This window comes from Pseudomassariella vexata (assembly GCF_002105095.1).
Source record: "Pseudomassariella vexata strain CBS 129021 chromosome Unknown BCR38scaffold_13, whole genome shotgun sequence".
NCBI classification, from domain to species: Eukaryota; Fungi; Ascomycota; class Sordariomycetes; order Amphisphaeriales; family Pseudomassariaceae; genus Pseudomassariella; species Pseudomassariella vexata.
Window position 1 is genome coordinate 490,965 of NW_024467968.1, and position 16,412 is coordinate 507,376.

Genomic DNA, 16,412 nt, shown 5'->3' on the forward strand with positions numbered 1-16,412 from the left:
TATGAAGTGATCCGCATTTGCAAGATGCCCTCGATACCGGTATTTCAGAACAAACGACCGATTTACGGGAACCGTCTTACATAAATATTAATAAGAAGACAATGACCGGTCTATTAAAGTTGGGCAAGTCTGCTCATATGACATTGGAGCCCCCTTGCGTCGTTCATTGCCGTCAGCGCAATGCAGAAGGTCGAAAAGAGTAGGCACCAGAACAGCCGCAGTCCCATGTTGTCAGTCGATGCTATCTTTAACTGATCTCCGCATGAGCGTCAGCAACTGGCAGCTGTGTGTTACACAGTCTCTAAGAGGTTGACCAGAATATCCCTTCGCCCCATTCCCCATCAATGGAGAGTCAGGCGATGGGGGCAATCAATATCGACATCAGTGATGAGTCCGCGCCGTCGCTGCAGCCATCCTCACCGCTGACAATTTTACCGCTGCTCAACGGCTGTCAGGTCGATATTAATGTGTTGGTGACGGGCGAATGCCTTCAACACATGCAGTCACGCAGGACAAGTCGGATACTCCCCATTGCCTGCTCCTGCAAGCTAACAGGACAGTGAATAGCGGAAATACTAATAAGATAGTTGCGAACATGATGCTGAAAACAGACATATTTCGCCTCCCTTTGACGATCCATCGCAACCTCGAACTTTTACCGATAGCGACGTCCATGCAGCGCTAGTCTCTAGATAGTTTGGTAGCTTTTGGCGAAGTTCCACGCTGGCAGACCCCACATTGAACTCTCCACTCTAGACTCTTTCAACCTTTAACCTTCCCAATATCTATCAGGGTTACCAGACACGGCTCCCGGATTGTGACGTTGAAATCTGGCCAGTGCCTGCTTGCGCTTTAAATTTTTTCTTTAATTTTTTTTTCTTCAATTTTTTTTATTCGGGTTGTTGCAAATTGTCGCAGGCTGTTTCTGGGGACTGTGGACTTCCGGACCCTGCCCGTGCCTTCAATCTCCCGACCCAATAGCCGTTCTTCGTGTTCCTAGGTAGTAGCACCTATCATGAGTGAGTCGTGATTATTTGCTCTGGCCCGCATCAGCTCTCTAGCTTGGCCGGGTAACTCCACCGAAATACCAAAGCGGTAGGGCCAATTCGGAGCTATACCGTAGGAGGCATCACGTAGAGTTGCACATGCTCAGGTGGAGTGGTGTACTGCTGGCCAACTTCGATTTCTCACCCAAACACCTGGACACTTCGTCCCATATCTCCTCGTACTTTCTACTTGTGACTTCTACAGCTATATGTCGGATGCCCAGCTGCTGCGCTAGAGAGCGCCTCGCAGTAAACCATGCGATTGGGTCGCATCTGAGAGCTCTTCGTCAAAGGTACATCTCTTTTGAAGGTCTGCATGCCATCCCATGCATGCATAAGACCCCGGTCCAGGGGCTCACCCAAAATTTCCTTCCAGCTAACTAGTGCATTTCGTGCCTGGTCGGCCGCTCATCCCTCTCAAAGTCGCAATTCAGTTTGTTCTGAACATTCCCTTCCCAACAACTATATTCTACTCACCGTTTGCAAACAACGTTTATCCTGCTTAGCAAAAGAGTCCTATTATTCTTCATATCACCACATCTCCGGCTATTGACGATATGGTTTACGGATGAGATTGCCACCGTCGCATTGAGAAGCTGCCTGTGCGTGCTACTTCTGTCTGCTCCTGGCGACAACAACAATAGGGTACGTACTTATGTTTGCTTTCTATCCCTGATTCTATTCTATTACTGCGAGGACTGGAGAGGCTAGGTCCTTGCTCTGGGGAATTGCATTCTTGCGCGCGTTTTTGGGAGCTGGACTGCGACTGCCACGAACGGAACGCAACTGATCTGCGGGTGATACCAGCCATCTGCAGCACAGGAGCGAGACGACTGCATCCCACAGCACCAGCAGCAGCATTGTTGCCCGAAATAGGGGGACAATGACACAAGGCCTCCCCACAGAAGAACATCACAACGAGCACAACACTGCACCACAATTTCTATTCCGCATGGTCATCTTTCTCTAACAAGAGTGGATCACATCCACGACGGTCACAAGCTTGAATGAACCCAGTGGGTTCGGCTGTTGCACATTCAACCTGCCCGTCCGCCCAGGCCCCCATCCAACTGCCCACTTGGTAGCCATGATTTCTGTCAACTCGGTGGCCCACGCAGACAAAGCAGGTATCGCATGACTCCCATGATATGAATTCTGTTGGCCGAGGAAGATCTTATGTGCATTTACATAACTTGGGCTAGCCAGGCATTCCTAGTCTCTCCACGGGGCAGGGCGTTTCAGCTCCGAATAGTCATTTGCTCGAGTCCTCGTGTAGTTTTCTTATTCCCAGCGCAGTCGTCCGTCGAACCCTCCAATATTACAGCTCAACCTCGCACAAAGCAGACTACTCACGCGCTGATAGGGTAACCCGCCGCCACTGTGACAATAGAGGTTCAGCGGCACCCCTCCAACCCACTCGTTTGCCTCGTCCGCATTATCCATTTCTGCGGCCGTCTCACCTCATCCCGGCTGGGCAATCCCACCACAGGTTGCGCCGCACGCAGCAGTCAATTTAGCCAGCAATGACCCTACCAAACGTCCAAACCATGTCCAATTCCCCCATCTCTGACGCGGGTGTCGCCAACACTCCCCGACTTGTCCGCTCCAGAACTACGAGCGTCTCCAGCGACCGACCATCGACCATTGGACAGAGTCTAATGTTGCCCCCTCTATCTGTGTCGCCAGAGGCAGCCTTCATTGCTGCCTCTGCAGCCTCGCAAATTGTTACGAATGACCACGACAGCCACTCCGAGTCGTGGTACGATCAAATGGGATTCGAGCCATCAGGGCAGACAGCATTGGTCTCGAGCGGCGCGCTACAGTTGGCCAACAATTTCATTGACCAGATTCTATTCAACATCATCTCTAAAGCAAGATCCACGACTCTCTCCGCCTTGCGACCCGCCGTCAGCGAAGTTCTCAAGCCGAAACTTGCCAAAGATGCCATTAACCAAGCAGATGAAGAGCTCCGAGAGTATCTGGGAGGAGGCGAGGTCGAAAATCTAGTCCAGTCACCCATAGTGGAGTCCTCACGAGATTGGGATCTCGAACTCGTATGGAAGCGTACCCGTCTGCGATGCATGGTGTACTCGTCCTTGGGTGATATGGAGGAGGAGGACGAAGACTATTTCATGGAACAAGAACATCTAAGTGGGGAATCTGAAGACATCTTGTCAGAAGTCGTTTCCCCGGCGGTGGCCATATTTTTGACCTCCATCCTCGAGTTCATGGGCGAACAGATCCTGGTTGTTTCTGGCCAAGCTGCTTTCAATCGACTACGTATAAAGTATGAGAAGGAGCTGAAGGAGGGCGCGCGGTCCAAGGGAGACTTTTCCGACCGCATGGTGGTCGAGGAGCTCGACATGGAGCGCGTTGCGCTGGATCGAACTCTGGGTCGACTGTGGCGATCGTGGAAAAAGCGGATACGTTCCCCGGTTGAGCCGAACTTCGGTCGTAACTTTGCGCGAGGTAGCACGCACAGCAGATGTAGCAGCTTCGCTACCGACGTCCTGCCGTCAAAGGAGACATTTTCCCAACCCCAGGACGCATTCGAGGAAGAAATAACAGAACCGGAGGAGAGGGAACCAACTCAGAAAGGAGGAGCACGCCCTTCGGCCATTCCTCTACCCATGAGCAACAACGACATTGCCGAAATAGAAGTCCCCGGTCTTGTCTCCTACAGCGACGAAGAAGATAGCGAAGAAGATGAGGAAGAGGACGATGAACCCATCAGACGGACTCCGCGACCGAGGAGCTTGATGGTCCTAACATCGAGAGTCAAGCGCAACCGGCCCACTCCCAATGTATCTGAACCACAAACTCCCACACAGCCGTCACGAAAACGAGCGAATTCGCTCCCGACCCCGGCAGCTTCTCCGTACACATCTCCCAAGGGTAAAGGGTCACATGCGGAGGCCGAACCAGTAAAGCTTGCGGATGCACAAGAAGATGATGCGAGGGCTTTGGATACTGCCAGGGCGGTGACAGTGCCAACACCGGCAAGCGTTTCGCCGCTCACAGAATTCGAATCAGACGGCACTGACAAGGCCAGTGTTAGCCAAATGAGTGCAGTTTCCAAGATTATGGCCGGGGCTACTGCGGTTGGCAATGCTGCGGTTGCGGGCGTGACGGCCATTGCCCAAGGCTCCGCGCCGCAAACCAAAATCACACCATTACCAACACCAATGGAAGAGCCAGAAAAGGAGGACTTGATCGAAGAAGCACAGATTATGACATCCTCACGGGTATCCATTAGTGGAGCTAGTACTCCATCGATTGAGCCTAGAAGGCCACTCTCTCTTATGCCTGCGCGGTCAAACAGCTTACGCTCGGTTCGCATGATTGACGTGCAGCCACGAAGCCCACTTATCAGGTCTAGGACGGGTTCGTTTGATACGGATTCCATCTTGGCCTCCCGCTCCAATGTCTCGCGTGAAGGTAGCATTTCGACGCCGCCGATCGTTGAGGAAGACGGTGAGACGCCGTTCGCCAAAGCCATGAAGTTGAACGTCGGCGTGAAGTCATCTAGTCGTGCTGGGTCGCGGGAACCAAGCCCTGCCTCCATCCAGTCCCTGAAGGCAAGCTCGTCCAGGTCGTTACCACCCACCTCGGCTCCGATGTCAATGCCCGCTTTCGCCCCAGCTCCCGCACAGGGCCCTACCAAAGTAACGATCCTGAACACGACATCAAACGGATCCTTCGGCACTAAGCCTGAGGTTTCTCCGAAACCATCGGTCAGCTCAAAACAGCCCTCGTTGCCTGCCTTGCCTGAGAGAAGCACAAGTAGAGGGGTTTACAGCCCGTCTGCGCCAATGCAAGGACCGGTGGGGATGCCCCTGACAGAGGAAAGTCATTCTGCACCGCGTGCATCACCGGAATCGCCGAAGCTAGCGCGTGTGGCGCAAACCGAATCCCCATCTTCAACAAGTTCTATGAAGCTCAAGGCGGTACGCAATTCTGAGGACAGCGGCTCTAATCGGGCCGAGGACGTAGCGCGTAACTTCGAGCAGCTCCTACAAAACGATCAAACTTTGCAGTACACGCTTACTCCAGAGAACATGCGGGACTTTGACGTTAGCCCAATTACCCCTCAACTTTCGCGGACCGGTCTCGCCGACGGGCAATCAATAAGGTCGCTACATAGTGGCAGTCCTGTGTTGGCGCCTCCTCCATCTCGGAAGAGCCAGGATACCAAGCATCTTGAACGGTCCCGGTCGTCCTCACTCAAGAGATCCATGTCGGTTTCAAAGGCAACAGGGTTGAACTCGCACCCGCCAACTGATTACCACAGCGGGAAACTGTCCGGTCCGGTGCCCCGGGCGCCTCCTGTCTCATACTCATCAAAAACTCGCTCTGGCGCTGCCTCACAAGCAAGGGACGCCCGGATTCCCCGGGAGTCGCTCCAGGACTTTGCCGAGTTCATTCGGTCGACTGGCCCATCTGGTAGTGGAAACCGAGCCCTTCCTAGTGGTGGCACTCATACACGCAACGTCAGTGTTCCCGTGCCGATGAAGTCAAGCATGGACTCCCGATCTATTGGTTCTGTCAACCGCGCTCGTCTACAGGCCCGGGATGCTGCCATTAGCTCCAACAATGAAAGCTCTGAGCTTATCGACTTCATTCGCAGGGGGCCTCCTTCGACTGGCAACAACCCCCGAATTCCTCGCAATGTAGCTCCCTTCCGCACTACGATGGACTCGGATCAGTTGCACATGTCAGGTGCCGTTGGAGGCAAAGCCGTAGACGCTACGCTTCCCGATGTCAGGAGCAGCCAGGCTTCCACAAGCGTAACGGAGAACTCGGTTCAATCCTCCATTAACTCCCAGAGTGCCCTTTTGGGCAAGACAAACAAGCCAGCTCAGCACCGCAACAATTTCGATGATGACGACATGGCACCTAAGCGGAAGCAGCGAAGAATTCGCGACCCTTACGCCATTGACTTCAGTGACGAAGAGGGTGATGATTTTGAAATGACGCCGAAACCGAAACCCAAACCGAAGAAGGAAGAAAGCCTCATCGACTTCCTCAACAACTACCCGCCTCCCCCCGACCCGACTCCACCGACTCCGGTGCCCCCCGCTTCTAAAGCGTTCTTAAAGAAGAAAGCAAGTGCACCGAATTTGCTTACACGCCTGAGATCTGCTGGTAGCAGCTCCAACCATAATAGCAACAACGGATCCGTAAGGGGGCAATCTCGTAACGGTGTTCCCGCCAATGAGTCAAGATCTCTCAGCAGTCGCGCTGGCAACGTTAGGGGCTACACCCCGATCGTTGCCAACATCCCGCCTAGTGCAGAGCGAATGCCCAACATTGGGGTTTCCAATGCTTCCAATACTCCCAGAGCCAGTTCGAGCGGTGGTCGAGTGCTGATGAGAAAGTTTGAGCCTCGCGAACCAACATCAGCGGAGACCAAAACATCTGACCTCGCCAACTTCCTACGAGATTCAGAGCCCCCACCATCTGCCATGGCAACAATGCCTCCGCCAGTGGAAGAGAAAAGCAGTGGATTCTCACGTATGTTCGAGCGGCGCCGCAAAGGATCCACAGCTTATTAACAGAACACCCTTATTTCATGTACAAACTTAACTCGGACGGAACCCAACACATATCATCTCGAGAGACTCTGGGATATCATCAGATGGACCAACATAGGAATGTCAAGAGGGACACGGGTCTTTTCTAGAATATCCGATCAGAGCGATTAGGCAAACGCGAATTATATATTGCTTATCCTGGGCCGCATTTTTATCTTCTATCTTCAGGGATGGTCAGTCAATAGTAGATAGTCTTCGCACTAACGGCGCGGAGGAAAATATTTGCGCGGATATGGTTCAGCGTATTAACTTGCCGCGTGTTGAACGGCATCTCAGTTGATACCACGTAATGTTTCTTTGCTTACTCTAGGGGAAAATGAGGAGAGACCACCAAAATTTGACATGGCACAAGGAGGGTTCAGTCACTTGCAGCACACTGTAGTGTGTGACGAAGCATGGCTCAGGAAAAGCCCATGATAGTTACGGCTGAAATGAAAAACCATATCTTGTCTCTGAATTTTCTACTCCTTGAATACAATCCATGTCATCATCCAGGAGTTCCTTCGACTTTGGTTAGTTTTATTTCTATATTCCCTGGTCTTGCACAGTCCATGGTGTCCCTTCATGCACCTATCCAACCACCTGCCTCAAACCCCCCTTTTTCTCTACCATCATGACCTCCGCCGGCGGCTTCATATCATCGTCGTCCTCCGTCCGCGTCTGCTGTAACGAGAGGTTGCCGATGTCTGCTGCAACGAGAGGTTGCTCATGTCTGTCTCGTTCCCGTTGTTGTTTCCGGTTTCATTTCCTTTCGATTCCACGGAGCCGGCTCCTGCTTCGGCTTCTGTCGGGTCTCGCAAGCGGCAGAAATGCATGATGAGCGTCGCGCTCACGAAGAAGAGGATGATGATTCCGATCACGATGCCGGCTATTCCAATTGCAGGAATCTTGAGGGGGTCGACATCTTCCCACGCCATGGTGCCGAACGTTTGTCTGGATGCTCCCCAAGACAGTCTTCGCTCTGTGCAAATGTGGAAATATGGTGTTGAGGCTTGTGATACAACTCGATGATATTCTAGATGTTCCTGCGGATATGTATCTCCAACGGCCGGCGTTTCTGTTCTCAGTGACGTATAGTTCTCAACAGTTTATGCTTGCAGCACAGGAGGTTGAGGAAGTTGGAGGAAATGGGGGGTAACGCTTTTATGCATTCGCGAGTCAAGTCAAATCGATATTGTTTCACTCATTCCGTAGAATAAGGTGTCATAGTACATAGCTACCAGAAGCGGACTCTAAGCTTTCTCGCCAAGCGATGATGCTGCGATATGATACGCAACACCCGAATCAAGGCGAGAGGTTCATATTCGTTGACAACACGGGCCATTCCAGACTTTTTCGTCGGACTTCAGTTTGGTGGTTGGTGGAGTTTCATACTGCTGCTGTTTCTCTTTACACACGTGAGTCACTGGCAATGGTGGAGTTCATAGTCAGTTAGTGACAAGGAAGAAGATGAGTACTAAGTAATGTAGCCGGTTTGTCTAAAAGATGGTGAAGCACTTGGCTGCGTCTGTCTCATCATCGTCGAGAGTGCGCGTCGTGCTATACTTAGAGTCAGTTGACAGCTAGCAAATCATCAGCTGATGGAGCTATGATATTAGATATTAATATCAATAGGATCGACCGTGTCCCCTCGCATCTGCATAGTAGATCGGATCGGTTCCCGGTTTGATGGCATCCAATCAATGATTTATCTGTAGCACCCTTTTGACGTAGACCCGGGGTTAAACTCTGGGAAACCCAAGCTCACTTGACCACTCATGACACACACGAATCTTATTCCATCGGAAACCCTTGGCAACTCACCATGGGACCCCATGACCGTGGAGTCGGTGATTGTGACTTTGCGGGTTTATCCCACGAGGCATCTGCGCAAGAGCGCAACATAAGTACTTGACATAAAACTTACGGCCGTGAACCGATCGGTACACCAAGTGCTCACATTAAAGTTCCGTGAAAGGAGAGGCCTGGATCATTACGTCCGTCCTATCGCCGGATCCGGTCCTTGCCGTCCCAGCAAGCAAGGTTGGAAGGAAGCGAGCAAACAGTTCGGATATCGTCGATCGGTTATCAATGAGTATGCAACCATGCGACCAACTGACAGGTGTCCTACGATAGTACATGTACGTCTCGTGTAGCGCAGTCTGCTATCCGTCTTCAACCAGGAAGAGACTTCGCCGACACCTCCTGGCTTACATCTGTCCCACCATCGTGTAAGAGCAACTGTCAGATCTGGAACAATCTCAATGTGCGCCATGGACATGCAGAATAGTCTGGAAACTAGGACGTTTCAAAGAATGCCGGGATCTGAGGGTCTGATTCCTGTGTTTCTGAAAGGCCTTGTTAGTCTTGGCTCTACTGCAAGTCGACGGGTAAAGCCTCGCAGGACCCAGTCTATGAAGCTTATTTTGTCTTGGATATATAAAGGTCACGCGACCTCGACAGCATGTCATTTAATTTTGGCTTGTATTGGAAAAATATGTTGTATGTAGTTTTTCCCCTGTCGAAGAGGTCTATAAAGCCTGGGAGGTTTTCGTCGGAGACGAACTGCGGTGGTGATAAGAGTCTCTTTCACCGCACCGATGCGATTCTTATCGTTGAAAGTATTACAAAAAAGCAGTGTTTAGCATAGTAAGTTATATTAATTGGCCCATTCTGGTATTATTTTAATCTGCGCAATATGGAACTATCAAGAACCCCCAAGTTGTTTCGACTTGGTAAGCCATACTGGGAGTAATCCTAGTTACAAGTTCCACTTAACCAATTTTCGTCTTCCTAAGCTCCCGAGAACTCAACCCAAGTAATTCCTGACTTTGCCATGCCGGAGGTTGTCTTCAGGGAGAGGTTCACTCTTCCGCATAGCGGTGATGACCACCCAAGGACTACTGAGCAATTCGCTGTGACATGTTCCAATTTGTTCAAATGTCCATATTTGTTCTGGAGGATCCTCGATGAATAGTCAGTCAGATGCTGAAGCCAAGATTCGTGTGGCATCACTTTGATATATCGAGGACATGTGACGTATAGTATGAATCTCTCACGACGTCAGGAAGATGATACAATAAATGGCCTATGAACACCAGAGGTCAAAGGATAACTGCTGAAACTGAGTAGATATGCACCTAGAATTTCGAGTTGTATTAACAGCCGCCTCGAGATCTGCTCAGCATGATAATATTGCTTTTTTTGTTAATTACTTCCAGTGACAATAAGGAGCACCGAAGTTCATCATTCGTTGAACGTGGCCTCGGTGTCATGAATTCAAGACTGGCAGCCGGTCCCGTTTTTTGTACTTTCTGACTTGGCCCTGAACACTTGTGGTAGGACACAGCTTCCACCTGGATAATATTATATTCCAATGATTAGCGCTGCGTCGTCCCCGAAAGCATCGTACATGACTAAGAAATTCCCGGATAGATTAAAGCTAGCTTCACCTATATGCGGAGGATGGGTTCGTCAATTTGCTTTTGATGCTTCAAAGCTGGCATCCGACTTGCAGTCAAAGGTGTTTGTGGATATGAAGCAGGGAGCCCAGGTAGCACAAGCAACTTTTATGACTAGCTTGCAATAAGCAATCAAAACTTCTTATATACTAGCTGGATTGGTTTGTTTCTTGGCTTGTTTCTATGGTCCTGATGGACTCGGATTTTCCAAGCTGAAGACTTCGCTGAATTCCCCCTTGATCTTCACGCTCGACTCTCATGGGGGTTAACTGCAGCCCTAAGGCAAACTCTGGTGTGCATGGAACTTACACTGAGTTGTTGCTGTAATATCTCTGGTGCCAATCGTTCAAAGTCGCTTGAGACGAACCAGATACCGTCGGTACAGCGAAGGTGACCAAAGGATGACCACTTCATGCTTCAAGGCGTCTATTTGAAGAGGTCAGAGAACGGTACCTAAGCTGCAACATGATGGTTCACCTTTTGAACGGTGGTTGAATATGCACCTTGCACGCAGCACGTAATCCGAAACTGTGGCATTGCAGTTGCGAAGTGAAGGAGCTTGTTTCGCTGCACCACATCTGATGCAGTCATCTTACGAAGTACCGTGGGTCACTGTTTTTCCCTTAAGAGATTTCTCTGCAAGCTCAGATGTAGCGTATGTTTCCCCAGTTTTACCACGTTCCGCACCAGGCGTCATGAGGCTGACAAGGTTGCAACGATAAAACCTGACCTCGATGGTCCTCAGCTCTTTTGACAGCCGTATACCTTTCTCCACTATCTTCCATATCAAGTCGGCAACTTCTACTGAGAAGAAAATATGAAAGTGGATTCTGCATACCCGTTTGGATACTAATGAACTTGAGCTGCTGCTCAAGCCAAAGTCCAGTCTGTTCGCATTTGAATAAACAATCACGAGAATCACGACGCTCCCTTCGTAAATCCTTTCGTAGAACTTTGTGGGTTCGACCGAGTCGGTTTTAGATCCATTCCCCGTCGATATTCACAAAGAAGTAGAGCCCTTGCTTGCGTTGACCCCAGAGTAGGCGTCGATAACGCGCAGAACAACGCAATATGTGTGGCCTCTGGGTACGAAGAAGTGGGATCACGGGGTTGCCAAGCTCAACTCCTAGGAAGGCATTCAGCCGTATTGTTCGTCGGCCCAATATCTCCTCTCCCGTAAGTAACTTAAGTATAATGTAGCCGGTGTAATTCGTAGTGTTTGCTGCTTCATCCGCTTGGACTCCGTGACAGATTAAGTTGGTTTCAGACTTACGATTGATTCCATTGACGCCAGTCCATAGCCTAGGATCCTGATGTTTCTGAGGACTTCATTTTCTCTCTGACTGCAATCAATCTTACTGCTATCCATCCGTTGCTCCCCATTGTACGAAATCAAGTTGGGGGTTTTACCATCAAAGAAAAAGGGGTGTGTAAGTCGCAAACCGAGACTACTCATGCCAGCCCCGGTAGTTGCATAATTTTATCCCGTTGAGAAACTCAACTGAAACTCATCAAGTCCAGGTCACATTCCTTTGTCAGTGGGACTTTGTCAAATGACCCGCCAGTTCCTCTCTCGCAAACTCAATAGCGTCGTGAGACACTAGAAATTGGTAATACTCCTCCACCAACTCCCGGTTCTCCTTGCCATGACTAACCTCCCGACTGACCTCGAGAACTCTTCGCACTCGTGGCTTTCGAATCTTTTCGTATAGCTGGAGACGGTCTTGAATCTGGCTGGATTCCACGTTTGCAGGCAGGAGCACGCATAGTGTGACCGCATCCTCAATCGACATGGATGCCCCCGAATAACCGTACGGGACGACTGGATGGCAGGCGTCGCCTAGCAAGACGGTATGATTGACGCTCCAACGCGGGAGTTCGTCCATGTCAAGTAGCTTCCAAACACGGAACCCATTTGGGTCGGTGAGGTCGAGTATTCGCAGCGCAAGAGGATCGAAGTCTTTGTAGATTTCTTTGACTCTTTCTAGTGAGATTTTCTGGTTGTATGCTGAAAGAGAACGAAATGGTGGTCAGTACCGGTTTTGACTGCGGAAGATGTCCGTGTCTTTTACCAATGGTGTCAGCTTGGCTGCCCTCAGACGTCTGCTGAAGAGACAGTTGCTCTGGGTGCGTGCAAGTGAAGATCCAAGATCTGTCAAAATCGACCGCGTATGCAACAATGCGTTTGTCTTGTTGATCATTCCAAGAGAGCATCTTGAAACTGTCGTCGATCATACGAGATACAATTGGATCGCTTAGTAGAGTGTATGTAGAGAGCATGAAACGTACACAGGAGTGACCAGTTGATGGTTTCGGGTAAAGTATAGAGCTGTCGACAACATGTGGACGTATGCGCGACTATGATGTAAGATGAGAATTGCTGTCGTGTCGGAACGGGAAAGGTCAACTTGCATGTACGCCGTCGGCTCCAATGATGAGATCGACAGATGTGGAAGTCTTATCATCAAAGTAAAGTGTGTTGTTAGACACATCGACCGATATCACCTTGACACCTATCTTGACTTCAACTCCACCCTCCGATGCCTTTTCAAGGAGTTGACGTTGAAGTGCAGCCTACAAGGATCAGCATTCGCCCTCCGTCTTGACACAACACTGTTATAAGGTCTTACTCTGTACGCAAAAACAGAAGTTCCTTGCTTCATCGCCTCCAGATCCTCGTTTTCTTTCCACTCGCGGGTCACCCTGCCCTCGCGGTCCATCATTCGTGCCGTATTAGCTGTGACCGCTCCCCCAGCCACCACATCTATACCCAGCCATTTCAAGCAGTGATCTGAATTTGGCGTGATGCGGAAACCATATCCTATGGCCTCGACTGCAGTGGATCGCTCGTAAATGCTGACAACGTGACCGTTTTTCGCGAGGCCAATGGCTGCGGCCGGGCCCCCGAGACCGCCTCCGACTATAGCGATATTCAGGGGAGTCATTGTTGATAAGTCGGAACGGGTTCTATTGATGGAATGTGCTGATCTTCATGATGCTTTGTAAATTAATGAAAAAATCTACATACGAGAGACGTCGTATTCGGACGATGTTGACGTCATGACATTTCGGCCGAATTGCTGATGGAGTTATCATTTCAAGCTCAACGCACCTTTCACATGGCGACCTAGGATCTCATAGCCACGACATTTGGCCTCGCCAAATTATTTCAGATGAAACCATGTGTTACGAGTTCCTGAGCGATGCCAAACTTTGAATTTACCGTGCTTGCTTAGAACTGAGTGCAGAAGACGAAGAGCTTGCAATGCAGAAACACCAACCACGCACTTCGGTATCATAACGGTTAACAGTCCAGGTAGTATACAGCCCGGCAAGGGTAAAATAAAAGGCCAGTCCCTGTTTCCAATGCAATCTTAGTATTAAATAACCAGCAAATTGTTCTACGGGTCAACTGTCTCAACGAGTTATCCCGTCTTACAATGCGCTCTCTGCTCTCTGAAGTTGTTACAGCCATAGGAATGCCGAGGCATTGTACCATTCCTTTCGAATAGCATCCGGATACTCTACACACTTCTTACGCCCTCTCAGTTTTACGACGTGTATCATGGAATTCTTGGAACGACTGATTATCGAATTTCTCACCATTCCTGCTTTTGTTGAGATTGCTCAACAAGGGGGCCACAGAAATGGCACAATAGCCAGCTCGTTGACACGATCCACTCATAATCCTGACATAGACCATTATTCTCATAGTAACTCTATTCCGTGGAGATTTCAAATGAAACAGTTATTAAACAGTGGTGGCTATTCTATCTTATCGAAGCCTCAATTGTTGGTGATCCCACTTCTTCGTCTACCTTTATTCCCCATATGAGGTATTTGCTTATATCCGAGTAATGCCCAAATGCGTCAGACGGTCATCAGTCGACCTCCACCGTGTAAATGTTGCATGGTTGACGGCGAGGAGATGAGCTAGACCAGATAACTTTCGTTGCTTATATCTTGCGTCTCTCTTATGGGAAAAGATCACACGTGGTCAGGTGGTATTGTATGAGTGAGGAAATATTCCTGAGCGATGCCGTTCTTGGCGTGGCTGCGCTAAATGCACTATTGCGGAGTCAGTCTAGACCGTTGACCTAGCCAAAATTAGAGGCAGAAAAACCGTGAGAAAGATCGTCACGGCTTTCAACGCCTTCTACAAGCCAAAACTTTCACCTTTTATTCTCCGGAGCTAGACCGCCAATATCTATGAACTGTTGGAAGGGCACACGATATCGAACTTTAAATCTCGGGCTGCCTTCTTTACTCTAATTGTCTCTCAGCGGATAACGCCTGAAAGGACTGTTAGCACCTACGTCAGTTGCTTCACGGTCGAAGTATGGCCAGCGATCAGCCGGTGGTGGTGAACGAGGATGGCAACAAACGCCCAGCCACGAGTGCTGCAGTGGAGGCTGGCCATGACGCGCACGTGGGATACGAGAATGAGCGAATCGAGCAGGTGTATCGGAAGCTCGACCGCCGCATTATCCCCGGTAAGAACGACTCCATGACATTGAGCCCAACGGGAAATGGCTCATACTGATCGGATATCAGCATTTTGGATCCTTTACTTTCTGTGCTCAGCCATCCGCTCCAATATCGGCCTGGCGCAGACGATGAACGCGGACGTCGGCCATGATCTGACGACGGTGCTAAGTCTGTCGCCCAAAGACGTCTCCACGGCTCTGGCACTCTTCTACGTCGCCTATGTTGTATTTGACTGTCCTTCCAACTTGGTCATGAGTAAATTGGGCCCGAGAGTATGGATGGCTCGGATTGTGTTCGCCGTTGGTCTCATTGGCACTTGCTTCGCCGCCGTAAAAGCCGCATGGAGTCTCAAGTGAGTAACAAAACATCCCCGTGAACTTGCCGTCTTCTGACCCACCACAGCCTGTTGCGTTTCCTTCTGGGAACGGTCATCGCCGGAATGTGGCCTGGAATGTCATACTACTTGACGTTGTTCTACCCGCCGTCCCGCACTGGTAAGAGAATAGGCCAGTACTACACCGCCGCTCAAGTGTCGGCTGCCGCGGTCGGTCTGGTCTCGGCCGGCTTTCAGCTCATGGATGGCCGCGGAGGCCTGGTAGGGTTTCAGTGGATGTTTCTCATCTACGGCCTTCTTGCCATCGTCCTTGGTTTTACTCTTCTTTGGTGGCTTCCAGACCGCCCGCTGCCTCCGGGCCAAAAGCGCGAGAACAAGGGCTTGTCTAAATGGCTGCCTTCTACCCCTGAGGCCTTGACTGGGGAGGACGCAGCCGTCCACTACGAGGAGCTCAAGCGGGTATACTACCCCAGGCCTTGGACCCTTAGAGATCTCGGTTACGTTCTCATTGATTGGCGACTTTGGCCGTTGACCATGATGTACTTTGGGGTTGTTGGCGTCGGCATTGGTACGCAGCTATACGGCACAGTCATCATCTCCGGCATCAACCCGAATTTTACGGGAGTGCAGTTGAGCTTGCTATTTGCTCCCATTTGGATAGTGAGTTGGCCATCCATCTTCCATCTGTCGCCCAGTTACTGACTTTTGCAGATGGATCTGATTGCAATTCTGCTCGTCACTCCCATCTCTGATCGTTTCCATCGTCTCCGACCCTTCTTCTTCTCGTGTGCGGTATGCATACAGATTGCCGGCCTTCTCACAACCACCTTTGCCCCTAGTTCAGTGCCTTGGGCGAGATACGGCGGTCTCCTCATGATTGGTTTCGGACTTGGCCCAACTGTGCCCATCTGCATGACTTGGACCAATGAGATTTTCCAGAAACGACACGGTGAAGTTGGTGTAGCAGCTGCAGCAGCTTTGGTGTCGGGGCTGGGCAATCTCGGCAGCATCATGACAACATATGCCTTATACACTGGTTGGCCTGAGGACGCTGTAAAGGGGCCGCGCCAATACCGCAAGAGTAACCTCGTCATGATAGGCATCCTCTGCATCAGCATTCTGAGCAGTGTCGTCATGTTTGTCGCCCTGAAGATCGCGGGAAACCAGCCAAGCCACAAGATCCGCAGCAACAGTAGTTCGAGCACCGATGCATCAGACGAGTTCGAGGACGGCGCCGCCCGACGAGAACTTGAGCAACGTGGCTTTGGCCGTATGTGGTGGAGCAAGAGGGCCTAGTCCTCCTCCCCAGTCCCACGATTGATCTTCAACGATCGATTTCCCAACCCAAGGATTGCTTGCCGCTAGCTCAACCTACCAGGCATTCTTTCTTTGGACACCCTTTACTTTCGACATGTACATATCTGAATGACCTTTCATTCGTGTACGATCTTTACCCCATGCAGCGTCTCGAGACACTTTTCATCTGAGAATCGGCACTAGCCTCGACAGC

The 16,412-nt window shown here is 50.4% G+C and overlaps 4 protein-coding genes across 4 annotated transcripts; 3 read left to right on the plus strand and 1 right to left on the minus strand.

Moving 5' to 3' along the window:
* Positions 1 to 2,593: 2,593 nt before the first annotated feature.
* Positions 2,594 to 6,601, plus strand: BCR38DRAFT_350863 (uncharacterized protein; the record flags this gene model as incomplete). Its single annotated transcript, XM_040856606.1, has 2 exons — positions 2,594 to 5,119; positions 5,243 to 6,601. The coding sequence occupies 2 exons, from the start codon at positions 2,594 to 2,596 to the stop codon at positions 6,599 to 6,601; spliced, it is 3,885 nt and encodes a 1,294-aa protein (XP_040712154.1).
* A 1,297-nt stretch (positions 6,602 to 7,898) lies between these two features.
* BCR38DRAFT_444965 (uncharacterized protein) lies at positions 7,899 to 8,187 on the plus strand. The gene has a single exon (XM_040860970.1). The coding sequence runs from the start codon at positions 7,906 to 7,908 to the stop codon at positions 8,065 to 8,067; it is 162 nt and encodes a 53-aa protein (XP_040712155.1). The 5' UTR covers positions 7,899 to 7,905; the 3' UTR covers positions 8,068 to 8,187.
* Positions 8,188 to 11,447: 3,260 nt separating this feature from the next.
* BCR38DRAFT_59707 (uncharacterized protein) lies at positions 11,448 to 13,064 on the minus strand. The gene is made up of 4 exons (XM_040865510.1): positions 12,711 to 13,064; positions 12,493 to 12,654; positions 12,153 to 12,438; positions 11,448 to 12,088 (listed from the first exon to the last, which is right to left on the minus strand). The coding sequence occupies exons 1-4, from the start codon at positions 13,023 to 13,025 to the stop codon at positions 11,616 to 11,618; spliced, it is 1,236 nt and encodes a 411-aa protein (XP_040712156.1). The 5' UTR covers positions 13,026 to 13,064; the 3' UTR covers positions 11,448 to 11,615.
* Positions 13,065 to 14,419: 1,355 nt separating this feature from the next.
* Positions 14,420 to 16,198, plus strand: BCR38DRAFT_460271 (vitamin H transporter 1/biotin symporter vht1; the record flags this gene model as incomplete). Its single annotated transcript, XM_040862393.1, has 4 exons — positions 14,420 to 14,573; positions 14,635 to 14,920; positions 14,971 to 15,562; positions 15,614 to 16,198. The coding sequence occupies 4 exons, from the start codon at positions 14,420 to 14,422 to the stop codon at positions 16,196 to 16,198; spliced, it is 1,617 nt and encodes a 538-aa protein (XP_040712157.1).
* Positions 16,199 to 16,412: the final 214 nt, after the last annotated feature.

Bases quoted from the DNA above. Each gene is read 5' to 3' on its own strand.
- BCR38DRAFT_444965 (XM_040860970.1), top strand. From the start codon at position 7,906: ATGATACGCAACACCCGAATCAAGGCGAGAGGTTCATATTCGTTGACA.
- BCR38DRAFT_59707 (XM_040865510.1), bottom strand. From the start codon at position 13,025: ATGACTCCCCTGAATATCGCTATAGTCGGAGGCGGTCTCGGGGGCCCG. The intron at 12,655-12,710 runs GTAAGACCTTAT...TGATCCTTGTAG, and splicing joins CTTCTGTTTTTGCGTACAGA to GCTGCACTTCAACGTCAACT. The intron at 12,439-12,492 runs GCAAGTTGACCT...CTTACATCATAG, and splicing joins TTGGAGCCGACGGCGTACAT to TCGCGCATACGTCCACATGT.